The sequence below is a fragment of the Dermacentor albipictus genome, unplaced genomic scaffold (assembly GCF_038994185.2).
Source record: "Dermacentor albipictus isolate Rhodes 1998 colony unplaced genomic scaffold, USDA_Dalb.pri_finalv2 scaffold_70, whole genome shotgun sequence".
In the NCBI taxonomy this organism is placed as follows: domain Eukaryota; kingdom Metazoa; phylum Arthropoda; class Arachnida; order Ixodida; family Ixodidae; genus Dermacentor; species Dermacentor albipictus.
The window spans coordinates 343,310-363,308 of NW_027225624.1; the positions used below are offsets into that span (position 1 = coordinate 343,310).

General features: G+C 46.6%; 1 protein-coding gene across 2 annotated transcripts in view; it reads left to right on the top strand.

Annotated features, from left to right (window-relative positions):
• LOC139053101 (uncharacterized) overlaps window positions 1-19,999 on the top strand; it is a 73,806-nt gene that overhangs the window by 22,864 nt on the left and 30,943 nt on the right. For both annotated transcript variants that reach the window (XM_070530258.1, XM_070530257.1), the window contains 2 exons: window positions 6,139-6,180; window positions 15,354-15,581. In XM_070530258.1, coding sequence (XP_070386359.1) covers window positions 6,139-6,180; window positions 15,354-15,581 — 270 coding nt within the window. The remainder of the gene's footprint in view (window positions 1-6,138; window positions 6,181-15,353; window positions 15,582-19,999) is intronic.

The following is a 19,999-nucleotide window of genomic DNA, read 5'->3' on the forward strand; positions in this document are numbered from 1 at the left end:
GTCTTGGTGCAGTACTTGGCCCCTGAAGGCATCTAGCAGCTTTTATGCGAGCTCAAGAGAATTGGCATGCAATAACTTGACAGGACACCACTACTAACGCCAGCGCCACGGAGCTTGAATGCGCAAAAAAACCAGTTCGTGCAGGTCCCAGCCACTCTGTCGCCGATGTTGATGCCCATTGTTCTTTCCCTTTAAGATTGGGTTGCCACGCGGTGAGCGCCGCTAGCCATGCGCCCCGATGAGGATAACGCTCCGGCTGTTGTGACACCTATTTCTCAGCCATGAAGGCTTTTAACGAAAGTTTAAAACGATGATGCTTGGCAACGCACCATTCAAATCATCAGTGGAATCACCAATTTTTAACTAAGTACTAAACGTAATAACAAGTCGTATTACACGTAAGCTCCTATGAACTGTGTACCGGATTGCGGCGACCGGTTCGTATTAACGAGTGTTGAATTAACAAAGCGTTCACTGTAGCCATGTCAGCCCCGGGGCGGATCGAGGAAGGAGAGGTGAGGGGGAAGGGACAAGTTTCAAGTAGATTCCCACTCACGTGCCACAAACCGCCTTCGCAAGCGTGAATTAAGTTTTCAATGCAGACACTGTGGGCTCAGAAATCGCACAGTGATGAATATTGAACGCCGCTACTGACACACGTGGGTCTCTGGCACAGACTACCGGGGTACACGTGTGGCGTACGAGGGCTTCGTTTAATCTAAAATGCACTGTGAAACTTCTTCTCGAAAAGTGAATGGGGACAAACGGGATGGGGTTAGATTCATTCTGATCGCTCACGGAGCCCTGAGGTGCTGTTTTCGAAACCTAGTTTGATAACCCCAGGTCTGGATAGTAGTGTTGTCATAGATGATGGAAAGTAGCATGGTGTGTGTTTCGAATGAAATCTAGGATGCAGCATCAACATTCCGACCCACCACATGGTTTTACATCTTCATCTCTGTGTTAGGCCAAGGGGACCAATACTGTCAGTGCTGAAGCACTGCGTCTGTGGGAAGACCTGGGGGGGGGGTGTTCTGTGAGTGTCCACCAAGTAGACAGGTCCATTTTGGCTGCCCTGGGGTAAATGTCAGAAGGGGACAGGCGCCCCCAGCCAATCAGCACTTCAGCAGCAGACAAAATGGACAATGTCCGCTAGGTGGACACTTACAGAATCCCCCCCCTCCCCAGGTCTCCCCTCTGTGTTCACCAGGGGCTCGGGGCAGACTTTAATATATATGTATGCTACTCACCCCTGCCGGCTTAGTGCTGTATTCATGTCGTATTACAAATTTTGAAGTTCATAGTTGGGTAAGTACCCAACTAGGATATAATTGTATCATAGTATATAATTAATTATTCGTATATAATTAATTATTCTGTATTACAAACAGCAGTGAAATCCCCTTGAAAATTTTTGTATCAAATTTGTATTTTATTCAGTGTAATCTCGTTAATTCAAACATGCTTAATTCAAATGTTCGTCTTATTATGAACTGATGTCGTGGTCCCGTCAAAGTCGTGTGTATTCTGATGGACGAAAACGGCCGGTAATTTGAACGCGCAAGCATTTGTGTCAGGGAATTCAAACATCTCGCGCTCCAAGCACCATTGCTCTGATCCTGCCATAGAGGAAAAGGTTACGAGACCCCTCAACGTCGCGCACAAAAAAAAAAGTGCCGGATTATTTCGCCCTTTTTCAAGTGGCAAGGTCGCCGTTTCTGCGTCGCATCGTAATGCCCTAGCCACACTAGCGGCAAAACATGCATCACGGGAGGGATTGGTCCAGTGCCGATTTTTCGTGGCTTGCCGTGGCAGCAAGCGAGCCGCAAGACTGGCCCCTACAGTGACATACACGCAGGAAACTGGTATGATGTGGACCCGTGCGACTGGTCGTACTCGCGTCTGATTCAGCCAGACTGGTTGTTTTGCACTATTGTCTGCTCACGTCATCTCCTGCTTGCGCTTGTTTTGGTTGGCTTGGTTCGTCTCGTGTGGTGTTTTTTTTTTCTTTTAATGACGCGTTTAGGTGCCACATTGTAACGCCTGGATGGAAAGGCTGTTAGAGAGAGTGCGCCATATCTGACTCTGTACGACAAGGCAGACCCATAATACAAGTACACCAAGGCAACACCGAGTACCTCATTCTCCTTGTCTTTTGAACACAACGCAGCAACAGAAGGGAGCACACCAACATAATCATGATCAATGGCAACGACTCCGTTATCTTGATAAGACATGACTCGCGTTAAGAACGCAAGATGAAGAATGTTGAAACAATGCCGGTCTTTCAGCAGACAAAGTAAAAAAGAGCACGCAGGTGGAAGCAGCAGCGGAGTTCCGTGCCAGCTTCAGCTACCCCGCTGCTTCAGTGGCAGTAGGTGCAGAGGTAATTAGCGCCATCCAGCAACCTGGTGATAAAGCAAATCCGCTTCCTTGCCTCCCTTCCTCGCAATTACTCTCCCTCGCCCTCCCTCTCAACTCTCTCGTAACTCCCTCACCCTCAACGGTCTCCGCGCCGGTGCTAGCTTAGCCTACTCCTTGAACGTTTGTTTTCTGCCGGAATCGGGAAGCAAGCCTTGACCGGCATGGGCAGTTTCGTGGTCCACGCTTGCTGTGCGCTTGCGCGCCGCGATAGTTCACGAATTGCACTGTTTGTGCATCGTGCTATGGTGCGCAAATACTTCAAGAGCAAGAGCTTCTTTTCATTCGAACTTCAAATTAATACAACCATACTTAGGCCCCTTCGTTTGAATTATCGAGATTCGACTGTAGAGCGAAAACCTATATATAGAACTTTCTTGTGATCCCCTTCAGATTCGACATATCCAGGTTTGTCTGTGTACAATAAACCAAGATTGAGACATCTGACTCTTTTTCTGACTGACTCCTCGAGGGTCTAAATAAGTTTGTAGAGACAGACTGGTGGGTATAGATGACCTCCCCTCCCCCCATGTCCCACTGTTTGCAAGCTTCTGCTGGCAATGGGTGGGGTACACTTTCTCTTGTCACAAGGCAGGCATCCCTGCATGCCTTGCAATCATGCAGTTAAAATGATCCTGTTACAGTAGTGGAATGCTCAATGCAGCCAATTTGTGGCAGATTAGCTGCTTAACCAAAAAAACCTTGAGCACTTTTGCATGTAGTCGTGTAAAATGTACGATTGAGTCTGTTCTTGAGGGTCTAAATATGTTTGTAGAGACAGACTGGTGGGTACAGAAGACCTCCCCTCCCCCCATGTCCCACTGTTTGCAAGCTTCTGCTGGCAATTGGTGGGGTACACTTTCTCTTGTCACAAGGCAGGCATCCCTGCATGCCTTGCAATCATGCAGTTAAAATGATGCTGTTACAGTAGTGGAATGCTCAATGCAGCCAATTTGTGGCAGATTAGCTGCTTAACCAAAAAAACCTTGAGCACTTTTGCATGTAGTCGTGTAAAATGTACGATTGAGTCTGTTCTTGAGGGTCTAAATAAGGTTGTAGTAAAGACAGACTGATGGGTACAGAAGACCTCCCCTCCCCCCATGTCCCACTGTTTGCAAGCTTCTGCTGGCAATTGGTGGGGTACACTTTCTCTTGTCACAAGGCAGGCATCCCTGCATGCAGCACCCAGCTGCCTTACGTAAAGTAGTCTATGGGGAACCCAAGCTCAAGTTTGGGCGCACTGCTGCCCCAGCGAGCGAGCAGTGCAAAACTGGGGATAGATGGCGCCTGCGCTGCCAGGCGCAACCAGTTTGCAGGCGGCCACTGCACGTGCATGCCCGCGCTATTCAGTCGAGCCGGGGCGCTGGGGCGTCGCGCCGCCAGCTGGGAACGTTGTCAAAAGGCTTCTTGCGCGAACTTGAGTTTCCACAATGGCAAAAGCGGCCCCGCCGAAGCGATAGCGCGGTCCGAAGTACTGCTGTGTCGTGGGCTGGTGTGTCGTAACGAGCCCCTAATTCTCGTACCTTCAGTACTGGCACAGTTACTTCACTGAAGCAGTGCATTCTACAGCATGGATGTTTTTATAACTCATTTGGGAAAAGGTCCAAGACATCTTGTTCTAGGCGTCTCTTTGGCTTTCCGCTTGGCTTGCCCCATTTCTGGGGCTGGCTGATGCATGAATTTACTTCTTTATTGTTGACGTAAATGCACACCGCAGCTGCGTGCTTGCACTGAGCCGTGATGCCAGCTTTGCAGTGCATCTCCTTCTCGAAAGCAAGAATTCCTCTTTTTATGACACGACCACTGCAGCTATGAAAGAATGAAAATAAGGGCGAGACAGTGAAGCCATTTGCCACTACTTTTCAAATGCAGCTGCCTTCCAAACTTGCCTCTACAAATATTCAGCAACATGGCATGGTGCGCATTTCCAAAGCTAACTCCAAGTTTGCACCTCTGCCACAATACTCCAGCCTGCCCTATAAAGCGAAAATAAAGGCAACATAATGTGCTTACGTTTACTAATATAAACATTCAGCACAGTGTTTCGAGTGTGCGTTCACTAGCGCGCTAATTACGGGAGCGCATCACGCGCACGGTACCATATCGCGCCTTTAATTCTGCATCACTCACACTGAACTGCGTTCGCACAGCAGGTTTTATGCGCCTGTAAAGCCGGTACTTTCACAAAACTCGAGTGCAGGCATGACGCGACCGCCGAAATCAACGAGGTGAGCAGTTCAACTAGCTTCGCAGTGCTTACATTTCAGCTGCCTCGCCACCCAGTCAGTGGGTGATCCTCTAACGGGCGAAGCACAAGTGTTGTATCTTCCCAGGCTTTTCAGTGGGATGCCATGGCCGTACAATTATTTTTTTTTTCGCATGCCGCAAACGTTCGACTCCGACAGCACACGACAACAACTGTAAGGCTGCCATATCAAAACAACTGAAGCATACGCTTCATATTAGACAACGAAAAACATCGAGAGTGCGCGGCTTCATTTCGCAGTGTGTATTGACAATCAGTATTTTTAACATATGACAGAGTGACCCTCACCTCGAGGTACACGTCGTACACGATATGAAATACATTTTGCATTGAGCTGTGCATCGTTGCCGTTGATTGTCTGCTCCAGAGAGTTTACGTGACTGACGAGCTTTTTTCCTTTTAACAAGTTGGCTTTCCTAAAATAGCTGGCCAATCTTTTTGAAGCCGCACTGAAGGCGATACATTGTGACGCGCCGCACGTGCAAAGCGAGGAGAGGGCCCTGCACCTGCACAAAAAGCGAGCGGCTGCAGCGCGGCGCAGCAGAAATGCGCAGCGGATATTCCCAGTTTCGACTTTTTCTGCCACAGATGGCGCTACCCGTCAGGAGCAGTGGCGCCGCTCGCGGTGCTTGGGTAGCCTATAGATGACTCCACAAGCGGACGTGCGTCTCCTTGCAGTCACTTGCTGGTGCTCTAAGCAGCCTCCACAGAGCACAGGCCATGCACTCGCTTGTTCCCTTTGATAAAGGACCACCTTGTACTGTGTTATAGCACAGACAAAACGACAGGGACATAGAATCGCACATCAGAAAAATGCACAGTGTTCTGTGTTTGTCTAATGTGCCATTCTGTGTCCCTGCCATTATGCCTGCACCATAGCAAAGTACATGACTTTGGCAAAAACTTTGGCTCGCTCCTTTTGGCGCGTTTGTCATTTTAAATTCACAAAGCAATTGCACCGTTTTCAGAGCACAGTGTAAGAACGTAACGAAAGAATACAGCTGTGCAGAGACATGGTAGATCGTGTTCATCGTTACGTTGACGATATTGGATCAGTTGGTGGTATGCATACTTCGCCATTAATCATAGTCTCTTTAATGCTGTGTCAAGTAACAGGATGCTCATTGCCGTTGTTAGTATTGTTTCATCTGATTGTGATATATCAAGTCACCCCCGCATGACCTTCATGATTCTTTTTCACATCTAGAGATTAAAAGGTGGCCATTTTATATATTATCCTTTAATGTACTCTGCGAGGCAAAAGGGATCTACTACGCGCTAGAGATTGGACTTATAAATAGAGTACTCAATTGAACAAGGTTTTATAAGAGCCTTCCACAAATTCATCAACCCAGATGTGAGCTTGCTTCTTTTAATTAATCTTTTTTTTTTAAGTTGCAAGCTTCTTGCATTGTACCTTCTGATATTAATTGCCACTTACTTGTTCTCAGGTCCAATACCTCTTGGATTTGCAAGTGCTGCAAAAGACCACAGTAAGTTGCACTATTGTTTATGTTAGCTGTGAGCAGTGGCTTGTTCACTTGCACCATGTATATTGGTAATACAAGGACTCAAGTTTGCGATTTGCTTAGTCTGGTTTGTATGATCACCAGCTATGTGAAAAAGGGAATGTGCAATCACATGGCCAATAGCCTGGTCGGCCACTTGTTGTGTGGTGCTGCACCGAGATGAAAAAACAAAATGAGAAGGGCACCGTTCCTTTTTATTCTTGCGTCCCCTTCATGAGCATGTCTAAAATATTGGCATCTTTCTTGTGCCATGCCTGCGAATGTGAACAGTTTCATGTGAATTTCATTTAGACTCGCTGCATAGCTTCTGAAGTCGTAGCTTCGGAAGTGCTCAAAGTTAAACCGTGAGTCTGACGGGCAGCGTGATTGCCCTAACAGGTTCTTCCATTATTCTCCACTCACAAGCAGTATCAACACAGAAAGAAGTGCGCTAGAAGAGGTGCAGACTAGCGGGAATGGCACCCCTCTCTCCTTGCGCTTCTTGCGTGTCGCCACTGCGCTGTGTGACATGCAGGTAGTTAGGCTAGTTGCCACGTGCTTGAACGCTCATTCATAAGGATAACAATAGTACTTCATAAAATTACCCCGTGGGCACCTTGACTTTCGTCAAGCTTGTAATCTAATGCTTATCTCACCATAATAAAAAGAAACAATACTTCATGGAAATAATTCATTTCCCAGTTAAGGCATTCTTGTTATATTTAATGTTGCACTTAAGCGAAAAATAATTTAACTGTTACACTATCAAAAAAGCCACTCTCATCAGAAAAAGCTGAAGGCCAATGGTGACATTGTCTTGTAATTCCCTACGCCAGCTAGCTCTAATGACACAGATTTTAACGGTGCCTGCTTCGACTTAATTTTTTCATTGGTAAATAGGGTATACACTGTGTTCTAAAAAAGCCAAAGGCAACTTGGCAAGTTTCAAAAACCTTTACCTAGCCACAGTGGCCCAAATACGAAATAAGGTTTTACAATCTGTGATGTCACAGTGACGTACTGGCTCTGGGATTTTGGCGGCGAATAAAGAAATATGGAGGTTTGGCTTTCTTATTCTCTTCTAGTAACCGTTTTGGTAACAGCTTAAGAGCATCAGAAAGCACTCACATACATGCGCTTACACACAAGCACCCAAGAAAGGACACTGCTTTTTGTACGTAAAATTGTTTGTGTGAAATACAGGGTTCATTCTTGGGTTCCGCCCTGCAGGGGCACCTGCGTAAGCAGGCGTTCAGTGAGTTGCGCCACCATGTACCCGAGCATATGGGGGTCAAACCCTTTCGCGCCTAAATGTGCGTAGCTTAGTTGTGTCCGGTGAAAAGGAGATATTGGGGGTTGAGCTGACGCTTGGAGTTTGGATATTTATGGCCCCTCGGCTTCACGTAGATGGTACCCCCCGTACTGATCCACGCGGTAGAAATCGGTAGTTGTCTTTTCCTATCCTCCTCTGCAATCTTTGTCTTTCTCTCTCATTTTCAATGTTTTCTGTCTTCTCCTCTCTTCTGTATTACTTCCTATCTTCCAGGCAGCGAAGATTAACCCTGTGTAAATAGCCAACCTAGGTTATGTCATATTCAGTTATAGGGGTAACGTACAGCTGGCATTTGCAGGGCTTGTTTTACAGGTCCTGCAGCATCCGCCTGTAGGACTTCATCATGGGTAGATGGCATTACTGCCGAAAAATACACTCACTTATGGCCAGTTCCTTCCACCCACTACCTGATCACTTCCTGAACGGGGCGCACCGATGAAGTCTTGCCGTTTTTTGGTCGCCAAAAAAGAATCTGTCCCCCCGATTACATGTGATCCACTCTGAAAAATAAAAGAAACAACCTCTAAGAAGCACTGCTCTTAGCAAGTTTCGATGAATTGTAAATGTGCCACAACGGCATGAATACGAAATATATTTGAAAGTCAACTAGTGGCGTCGCTGTGACGTACCGGCACTGGGGTTTCGGAGGGAAAGTAAAAAATAAAGCGAAGCATTGTCCTATCATTAGTCTAATATTCAACCTTTACTCTAAAGTTAACAAAAATAATTTTGAATATTAAGTTACCAGTCATGTCTTCTAGCGCTTCTCTTCAGTGTTCCTCTATTCGTTGAGAGAAGTTTGTTAAACATTTTAATACGGTGACCATTGCGGGCTACTGGAGCGCGTTATTATGGAGTCTACGATTTAGACCGCCCAAGTGGCGTAGCATACACAATGCCTCAGCGGAATGCGCGTGCTCAAAGCTTCAAGAGCAGTTTGGTTCATTGCTACTTTTATTTTGTATGCTCAGCAGACAGAAATGATCGTCCGCATTGTTTCCCCTATAAACAATACCCCCTTTTGCTAACGTGTATTGTTACTTAGAGTATACTCCTTGGCCTGAACTTCTTGGCCAGAACGTTATGCCTAATTACACAGTTCCAATGCGCACTACACACAATATTTAGGTTCACGCCTAATGTAATCGGTACGCGTATTACAAACACCAAACCATGGTTCGACAGTCGCAATAGCGGGTACGCTAAAATCCTACATAGTGAGAAGTGTACTGGTTTATCTTTATCATTTGACCACGCTTCACCGCCTTACAAATGTTATCGCACAGCTCAGGACGCGCCTGCATGTACCTGAAGTTTCTCGAATGTTATGGATGGTTGCATCCGCTGTCTGTTGTCACCGAACCATGTATAATGTGAGTTCATGTATGCTCCAAGCGAATGGTGTAGCACTTCCTGTCAAATACGCAGGCACCAGCGATTACTCGGAACCTTCGATGAACGATGCATCAAAGCCGGCGTGCTTGGTCCGCTGATGAGATTTTCGACGATCGCCTACTATGCTCGCCACAATCGTTCTTTGAGTGCAGCTTGCTTTTGAGGGCACACGCTCGCCAATGAAAACGCTAGTTTCACCATCACTACAACGGGATATCTGGTGGAGGTGCTAATGCGTTCATGTACCGAACGCCCGCGCAAAGCTGGGATCCAAGCACGAAACGCGAGGACAACAGCAACGTCGTCATGGACCAGCCAGCCAGTCAAAGACAGCAAGTACTGCTACCGGAATAGAAGACCAGAGGGATCAAGCACAAGTCAACAACCACAGTGGCAGCCCAGCGTCCCCCTTTCTGCTTGAACAACCTCGGGACTCATGAACCTTCCATGGATCACCGACTGGAGGTCAAGAAACCTGGCTGGAAATTTACGAAAGAGTCGCCACATTCAACAGCTGAAACTCCGACAATCTGTGGCATGTATGCTTCGGCTCAGAAGCCACCACCAGAACGTGGTTTTAATACCGAGAATCGACCCTGACAACATGGGACATGTTCAGTAATGGCTTCGTGCAGATATTTACCAGTGTTGTGTGCAAGGAAAAGGCCGAAGCTCTGCTTCCCAACTTCCCAACGAGAGCATTGCGATCTTCACGGAGGTGATGACTCGTCGGCTCAGACATGCCTACCCCGGCATCTCTGACTAGAAAAAATATCGCTTCTTGATGAGGGGAGTCAAGCAAGAGCTCTTCGCCAGATTGATGCGAAACCCACCCAAAGCAGTTGTTGAATTTGCTTCCGAGACTGCGACCATCGAGAATACACTTGAAATTAGGGACAGGTAGTTCAACGTACGCACGGTGCCAACGAAGTACTCCGAATTTCAGCCAATGAGCACCGACAACCTGCGCGAGACCATCAGAACGATCGTGTGAGACGAGCTTCAGAGGATGTTACCAAGGTCGCAACCTCAAGTAGCATCAATTGCCCACGTCGTCTGAGAGGAGATTCAGAAGTCACATAGAGTCCACCAATCCCCGCGGCTTCAGCCGGAAGCGATGACCTACGCAACCGTCGCCCGCCGCCAGATTCCCTTGCATGCCGGTGCCAGGGCCCCATGATGCCGCGATACAATTTGAGACGCCGACACCGTTGCCACCGCCACACTGCCCACCTGTCGGCCAGCGAAGCAGACGGAGGAAGCCAGACATTTGGCGCGCCCGCGTCCACCACCCATTCTGGTACCATTGCGGAGAAGCTGGCCATGCGCACCACCGTTGCCCGTACTGCGACTTGGGACTGCGAGAGTTCGCCGTCAACGCGCCGCGTCCATAGCTGGGAAGCGCCCTCGTGGCATCGGCGACTATGTCACCGTGACTCAGTGGAGATTTCGACGACCGTACTGTTTGGCGTCCCCAGGCCGCTACCTGTCGCCTCAACACCGACCACTGGCTCAGCCAAGGGCCGGTATGCGAGCGCATATTCCGGAAAACCAAAAGCAGCAACCGATGGAGGTGCTGTTGCTGTTCGTCAAACTAACGAAGATCCCCCTTCGACTACGACAACACTTCAAGATCTAGCTCGACGATGTATTGACAAGACGACGCCATCTCGACCAAGCCTGAAAGTCAAGAATACGCCCACAAAAGACGTCCTGGTGTAGAGCTTTTCCCCAGCCCGTGCAGACTACCTTTGTGAATGCAGCACTCCGGTCAGAAGTGCTGTAGGCCCTGCACGACGGTAAGACAGCCGGGCACCTCGGGTTTTGTCGTACACTTGCAAGAACGCAAGAGAAGTATTACTGGCAGTGCCTGCATCGCCCGTTACGTCAAGGCTTGCCGTGACTGCCAACGACGCAAGACACCGCCAACAAGCTAGCGTGATTATTACAGCCGATCGAGCCATCTTGCCGACCATTTGAGCAGTCATTGAAACTTCTTTCTGGGTGACTCGGTGCATACTTGACATAAAAATTGTTACAGCGCAAACACCTGCAACCACAAGTATCAAGGACGGGACACAGGCGCTGACTGTGAACTAAATTTTATTTATCGAAGATGGCTACCTTATATATGCGGAAAGGCAGAAGTGAAGGGGTGCAGGGAGTGATACAACTGCTGGCACGTTCATTCACCGACGCGCAATATCATTTTCCCCGATTGTATCACTCCCTTCCCCCCTTCACTTCTTCCTTTCCCCTTATATAAGGTATCCGTCTTATATAAGGTATCCGTCAGCGCTTGTGTCCTGTCCTTGATACTTGTGGTTGCATGTGTTTGCGCTGTAACAATGTTTATGTCATTTGAGCAGATTGGGATGGATTGAATTACAATAGATCATGGGGTGTTACGGGCCAAAACCGCTTTCTGATTATGAGGCACGCCGTAGTGGAGGACTCCGGAAATTTCGACCACCCGGGGATCTTGAATGTGCACCTAAATCTACGTACACGGGCGTTTTCGCATTTCGCTCCATCGAAAGTCGGCCGCCGTGGCCGGGATTCGATCCCGCGACCTCGTGCTCAGCTGCCCAACACCATAGCCACTGAGCAACCATGGCGGGTGGGATGGATTTGATGGGACTGTTTCCGTTGTCAACAACTAGAAACAAGGAGATCATCGTGGCGATGGACTACTTCACTCGCATCGCTGAAACGAAATATCTGGCGAAAGGACACTGTTTCGACCCTACGAGACCATCCTGTGTATTGGCGCACAGGACTATGAGGTCGTGCTAGACGGCACTTCGCAGTCGCAGCAGCGCGGCGCGCAATCTCAAGTCCACGTGGGGTGCGTCTTATGTCCTTTTACGCACAGTGACGAACTTCGTTATTTTGTTTTCTTTGGTACGGTTGTTCTTGTTTATCACTTTCGTTTGTTTGCAGCATCGCGACGATGCTCTTTAAGAGCGGGTATTGACATATGTACTTGTTTATCTTTATCGGGTGATCACGTTTCACCGCATAACAAATGTTATCGCACAGCATAGGACGCGGCTCCAGGTAACGGAAGTTTCTCGAATGTATTATGATGATTCTATCCACTGTCTCTTGTCACCGAAACTTGTGTAGTCTGATTTCATGTATGCGTCACGCGAATGGTGTGGAACTTTCTGGAAGACACGCGGGGCACAAGCGATTGCTCTGGAACCTTCGATGACTGACACATAAATGTCGACGCGCTTTATCCGCTGATCACATTTTCGACCATCGCTGACTGTTTTCGCCACTATTGTTGTTCTTTGAGTGTAGCCTGCTTTTGAGGGCACAGGTTCACCCAATAAAACCCTAGTGTCCTCCATCACACTTTTGTTGCCTTCTTCACCGTCACTACTACGTGACAATAATAGCAATACTGTAACATCGGTAACATAATATTTCCCAATATGTCACCTCAAGATTTCAAGGGTGATGTGATATAAGTTTAGCGAGAGAAAGCTTGCTTTTATAATCATACATAACTCGAGTCTTTTTGTGCTGTATCTTGAAGGGTGAACTGCCTGCGTTTTTTATTAGGAGTAAATATGCACACAGTTGATATCATGCGTTACCAGACTCGGCATTTCAGGTTCTCAAAGCGAGGATCGAGAGTTTGAAAACACCTTTCGACCTGCACATTTATTTATTGCACAAGGCATTCGATTGAAAACGATGTCTGCAGACCAATTCACGTGGCCTTATGATTTTGCACTTTGGGATCGCTGCTGCTTCTTTAGGATGAAATATTTGGTGGTCTTACAGCAGGAGTTCTTCACAGTGCGTCTATGGCTCAATAACAAGCGTTTTGTTCAATCTGCCGCCAATCCTGGGCCCGAAAGTGTACTTGCGTCGCGCAGAGTGGCCGTGGCCTTAAAGTGACACTAAAGAGGCAAAGTATTTCACCTGTATTAGTAAAGCACCTCTGCAATAGCGAAAACGCCACTTCTGCTATGAGAAGACGCTTGTTGTAGGCCAATAAAGGCTGAGAAAGAAAACGCGGTGGGGAAGGCGCGTGGTCAAGTCGGTTCAGACAGACGGCGATGTCGGTCTCTTTCATTCATGTATTTATATTAAAGCCGAAGTTTGACAGCAAATTCTCTCCTTTGGAATACACACGTTCAGTAAATGCGGCGCGATGACCCGCTTCAAAAAGGAACTGAAATTGAACGATGCTTCGGCTCTCTTACGGGCACGTAGTTCATAATCATTGCTCACTAGATGTATTTACATGTTGTGGATATCGATATCGGATTGCGTAAGCATTTAGGTTCACCCAAGAAATGCTGTGCAGTTTTGGCATGGTGGCAGAGCGGCATTGAAGAGCCACCGTTTAAGAACATCGCCGTGCGACAAGATGTGCCTGTTATGACGTTGTTTAGGTTGGAGGCAATGACCATCAACCTGGAATAAGCATTTTCATGAAAATGCAAAGACGTTTTGAGATACGCCTGAATTGGTTATTCCAAAAAATTTTGAGGACACGCAGAGCCAGAATAATTCCGACTTATTAAGCGAATTCGATCGCAAGTTTTCTTCTTTTTTAATTTTGCATACCAGTATATTTTTCCAGACAATCTATATGTGTGAAGATTAATGTAGATTTCTTTTTGCAGAACTAACCCTTTCCTTTGTGAACATTGAGTGAACTGCACCTAAGAAACTAAAATTTCTCGCATTTCAACCATTGCACCGATAACCATTCCGAGTAGTTGCTTTCTGACGTCCTCCACTGAAAGCGCGATGACAACATCGTTTGAGGCCCAGTGTCTCCTTTGCACAGGGAGAGCTGCGCATCGCAAAATTTTAAAATCGCCTTGGTGGAGAAACAGCATTACGTGCCGCTCAACAGATTTCAGAGAGCCCATATCACAGGTATATTTCGCCTCTTGCCGCCTGCACCAGCTGGTGGACGTTCGTCGCCATCAACTACCTCGCGGTACTCCTTTATGCACATGTGTAAATTTACAATGTCCGCATGTTATATAGAGAAAGGCAAATGTGGAAGATATGCAGTCGTTAGGTAGGAGCCAATTTGTTTTGGTGACACTTCGCCTGGCATCAGCTGCGAGTGAACAAGAAGAATACGCCATCTTTGACCATTGAGGGACAGCGACATTGGTTGCCATGGGAGAGTGGTTGTCGGCTTGAGTGACGTGTGCGCACAGACCTGCGGTATGATCCACAGCAAACCACTTTTGCTTTCCGCTCGCAGATTTGGATTGCGGATACCCGAGCACTCACTCGTGGTCTTCAACGACCCGTCCACATCGACCAGTGAAAACACAATAAAATTGAGAACGCGCAGGACACGTTTTGCATGCGCCCCTCCACGACCGCTCTTCCTCGGTCAAGCAGACCCCCTACTTGACCAAGGAGTTTCGCGGCGGTGGCCTCTGGGCATCAACTTGCTCGAGCCGGGTACACTGAAGACATTGAATTTTCTAGGCGCATTCCGGACCCAGTTGTGCGCCCAGACAGGTCGTTTGCAGCGGACCTTACAGGGTCGATATCGCAGCTGGTGGGACAAATTTGTCCTGCGCCTAACGAGGTGTCATGCTATACTTGTGAATTGAAACGCAGGCCGACTGGCTTCGTAGTTTAGTTTTCAAGTGAAGCATGTATTGCCTCACTTGTTTGGGCGTGGGTGTTGCAATACAAGAAATTCCAGTCACGTGAAAATAAAAATTGCTTGTAGGGCTGCGGAACTAAACCACCGACCTCCGTGTTGCGAGACCACGCCGTTACCCGATTCAGCCATTGTCGGTTCATAATACGCACCCTTTAAAGCGGAGTATTATGTGTGAAGTAGACGCAGCGCAAAGCGCGAGCCAATCACAGGCGTTCTCTTTCTTCGGAAGAGGGAAAGGGTGTGATCGCGCGTTCACTCGCCTCGACGCCCACCATTTCCCGCCAGCTCAGGCCCGACAATCAGATAGGCAGGCCGTGTTTGGTTCGTTCTGCCGAAGAGCAGGCTGAGTTGTAGTAGCCGCAGCGGGAGCGGCCCGCGCGTCGTGCGTTCTGCCGAAGAACAGGCGGTGTTTGATGAACGTTACCATGAAAACGCTCGAGAAAGGGCTTGTCGTCGACGTGCCGACCTTGCCGCGAGGGAGCGCGAAGCCGAGGCGTTATACGAACGAAGAGCTGCGCAGCCCGAGCTTCGCTTTCACCCCTCTTCATAGTAGTGGAAAGGCGGTCATTTTTTTGTGTGTGGCTGGCGCGACAGATTTATCTGCGCTTGGCTATGTATGGGCTCATACCAACTTAGGAAGATATGACATTTTAATCTAGCATGCATAGGCACATCGACAGCTATTGTTTGCTGAATGTTGTGAATCAACATGATAAAGACTCAGGCCAGCGAGGCAAATGTCGCATTTTATGTATTCGATTACAGAAAGCCACTGCTTGGGATGAAGGAAGGAATGGACGGCAGCAGTTGGAGCCCCTGCAATGGCGTCGCCGACGTCAGCTGCTTCACGCCAGTGGCGTGCGAAACCTAGATTCGTCTGAGAGCGAAGCTTGCCGAGCCATCAGGAAGTCGCGGGGACGTTGCGGCTGCCACTGCTCTGAGCCGTGCACACCAAAGAGCTGTTCCTGCTCCCTGCACGGCATACCATGCCAGGTGAATAATCACTTTTTTACTGCTGGATATAGATAAGCTCAAGAGCTTTCTGCATAGCATCTCACCATTTTAGCCGTTTTGCAGTAAAGTATTTCAGGGGAGTTTCCCATAGTTTCGCCGCCGTTCTTGTGCGGCAGGGAAGGTAGGCCTACGACGGCGCAGACGCTATCACATTGATTTATTTATTTGCGATAGCAGAAAGTCCGCAGTGAAGGCGGTCATGAAGCAAGGGCTATTTACATATGTGTTCAATGATCTACAAATTTTTTTTTATCGTTTTCTTGAAGCCGTTGCTGCCGGACTTGCGTGAGCACAAAGTCAGCGGGAAGGTCATTCCAATCTTGTGATGCTTTGATAAAAAAGGGAAGGTGCGCAGTGGTTCCAGCACACGGATATGCAGCTTTGTCTTGATTGGTATGATCTGAATGATGATGGGCTGGCTTGATGGCTGGAATACAGGGGGACGTGTGATAAAACTGTGATAGGCACAGACGTCCTATTATGCCGCATGATGAAAGGCTTCCAAGGTTTGCGGGAGATTTTAGTTCGTTGACACTGCAGTGCTATGTGTACTCTGTGAAAATGAATCCGGCGGCACGGTTCTGTACAGCTTCTTGCATTTTTATTGTGGTTACTGTGGTGTAAGTCCCAGAAAGCGCATGCGTATTCAAGTTTCGGTCTTAATAATGTCTTATAGCGGGAACTGACGGAACGAGGTGCTAGATAAAGGTTACGACGTAGACAACCAAGAACGCTGACACCTTCATTAGTAACGTGCAATATGTGAAGCAACCCACTTAAATATGGCGACAAAAGAGCACCTAGATACTTGCACTTGCAAATGGAAGTGAGGAGTTATAAATCAGATAATTCGGTGGAGGGTAATTTTGCCGGCGATGAAAAAAAAAGTAGTGATGGTTTGTGCGTGTTTAATGACATGAGCCACTTGATACTTGATGCAGCAGGTTTCGATTCGATGAAGATCAGGCTAAAGTGAGTGAATGTCAGACATGTTAATTTGACGATATAGGACGCAATCATCACCAAAGAGTCTGATATTACAAGAAATGTTACTCGGTAAATCGTTGATATATACTATGAATAACATTAGGCCCAGTTCCATGCCCTGAGGTGCACCTGAGATGACAGGACGGTAAGCAGAAGGCTGATTGTTGGCATTGAATAATTGCTGGTGGTTGATTAGGAAGTAACAAATTCATTAAATACAAAATATACATGGTTAAGACATGAAAGCTTTAGGAACAGGCGTTTATGAGGAAGTTTGTCAAATGCTCTCTCGAAATAAATAAAGGGCTTCGACCAGTGTGTTTACGTCAATACTAGAGCTAATGTCAAAACGTGTTGTTGAATTAGAATCGTAAATAGAATTGGCGCGATCTGCACAGTCTTGGTTAATGCCTAATTTAGAGAAAAAATGAAAGACAAAGTCAACGATTGGGAAAATTGGTCTGGACAGTCGAATGTTCATTTTTTTTGCGTTCCTCGTACAGAAGAAGAGACTTGGGCGGCTTCGGAGCAGCTCGTGCGTGATTGTTGCTCTAATAAACTTGCTGCTGTGGTGACCTCAATCCTGAGAGCTCATCGTTTCGGTCGCTTTTCGATGAGTCAGACGAGGGCGATCATTACTTGCTTCTACAATGATATAGCAGTTGAATTTGTGATAGGAAACGGCTCCAGGCTCAGGAACACAGGCTTCAGCATCGCCTGTGCTTATTCTGAGGCCGTCCGACTGAAGCACCGTCACCTGTGGCAGTGCGCGAAATTCGCAAGGAAAGATAGACACCGCATTCGCCTCGTCTTTAACAAGCTTCACATTAGTAATGATACCTATGTGTCAAAGAGTCACGCTAGACGCATAATTTGTGTATCTCAGCAATCCACAGACGAATGACCCACTCCTTTTTTTATCTCAGATCAGACCCCAGCTTCCTATCGTTCTCAAATCTCGATGTATAATACCGATAACACAATACTTTTACTTTACGCTAACATTAAATCATGGGGTTCAATGTAACAAAACCACTTTCTGATTATGAGGCACGCCATAGTGGCGGACTCCGGAAATTTTGACCTCCTTGGGTTCTCTAACTAGCCCCTAAATCTAAGTACACGGGTATTTTCGCCTTTCGCCCCCATCGAAATGCGGCCGCCGTTGCCGGGATTCGATCCCGCGACCTCGTGCTCAGCAGCCGAATTCCACAGCCACTGAGCAACCCCGGCGGGTACATTACACTAACATCAGAAGGGTAGTACCAAAGAGGGTGGCAATAGCTTCACTAATTGATTCATTATTCTTCAGAATTCACTCATTCGCATCATTAATAACACCAACTGGAACATGGCTCACTGACGTTATAACAGTTAACGCAATTTTTGTCAGTAAAACACGTCCTAATATTTTTCGATGTGACAGATCAAACCGTAGATGAGGTGTTGTACTCTTGGTAATAGAATGTGATTTGTTGATTGCGCCGGTAATTATTAGTTAATTTCTCGAATGTGTATGGGTTTCATTAAAGTGCTCTTCTATTGATATTATAATTGGTGCCATCTACCGCCCTCCCAATATGAATGATTGCTTTTCTTCTGAATTTCATTGAGTTCTGTGTGCAATATGTACACATTTCCCAAACCCTACTCATATTCGGGGATTTCAATCTCGCTAGTATAAACTGCTTCACACAATCCGTCACAGCGAGTGAAAGCGAAGCTCATATGTTTCCACAATCGTGTCTTAATTTCTTACTATCGCAACTTATTACTGATCCCACGCGTCGCACATCGAGCACCACCAACATAATGGACCTAATATTAACAAATAATCCTGACATTTGTACAGACACAATTCACTTAGACGGCATTTCGGATCATGACGTAAGAATTGGACGCATTGTAGGTTCCTTTAACGTAATGTACTATTGAACCAATCAGATGTTATTGCAGAGCCAACCATAATAAAAAAACTGAATTGGATTGTTTCTCTGCTGAGTTCTTGAATGAATTTTACGTGCGAACTGTTGAGCTAAATTGAGATTTTTAAAAGTACACTGTCATAACCCTCATCAATGAATTTGTACCTCTCATGTCCATCAAATGTAGTAGCAGCCTACCGTGGTTTAAGCAGATGTTGCGTCGTATGAAAAATAAGAAAGAAAAGTGACTTTGTGGGCAGGTAGTACGAAATTTCCGTTTGAATGCGTGGGATAAGTATAAGAAATGTGATAAAAAGTACCGGTCACTCCTAAAATCCACTTGACGTCTGTTTTTCAATCATGATTTGGTACCTTTATTAACCAGCAACCGTCGTAAATTCTGGCGCACTAAAAACCGTAGTTTTCATCCCGACATTTTGCTTACTGACAGTAACGGCGTCGTAACTGATGAATCTGAATGTGCTGAGATTTTTAACAAAAGCTCCTCTTTAGTTTTCACCAACGAAGATATTAGTTCATCTCCCGAATAAAATATATGTAATGATATTCGCATGGCTAAATTAGCTTTTAATGAAGCTGACGTCTTAGCTTTGTTAAACAACCTTTAAATTACTAGTACGGATCTCCTTGACATTAACAATAAGATACTTTAGAGTAGATCGCAAACCATTTGTCGTTTCTTATCCTTTCTGTTTTCACAATCATTATCAATCGAGCTAATTCCCAAAGACTAGCGGGTAGCCAGGGTAATAATCGTATTCTCATATTGTTACCGTACCAACTCGCCCAATTTTTTATCCTTTTGCACATATTCAAGTCCGGTAAGCGGTCTTCCTCTCTTGACTATTGACCCATCTCACTAACCAGCCACATTTGCAAACTTCTTCAGCATGTCATTCATAGCGAAGTAATTAGCTACCACGATGATGATAACATCATTTTCAAATATCAGCATGACTTTCGCAAGGTTTTTAATGTGACACTCAAGTCGCTGGCTTTGTTAATGACTTGCATTTATCACTTGACGCGGACTTTCAGGTGGACGGTGTATTTCTGGATTTTTAAAGGCTTTTGATCGGTTACCTCACCACTGACTTCTACAGAAATTGGCACAGCTTAACATCCACCCTAATGTAGTCGCCTAGATTAAAGACTTCCTAATTTTCAAGAACTTAGTTCACCTCTGTTGAAAATTCAAACTCATGTTCTGTTCACGAGATACCTGGTGTATCCCAAGAAAGTGTGCTCGGTCCTCTACTTGAGTCACCTTCCTGTGTAGGCTCCAGATTTCGACTCTTTGCTGATGATTGCGTAATTTACCGTAATATTACCACCTACGCTGACCGCGAATCTCTACGAACTGACCTCAATGCAGTAAGCACATGGCGCTCATCATGGTTAATGACCCTTAAAGGGCCCCTGTAACGGTTCGGACAAATTTTGTAAACGCGTAGCGTACACCTA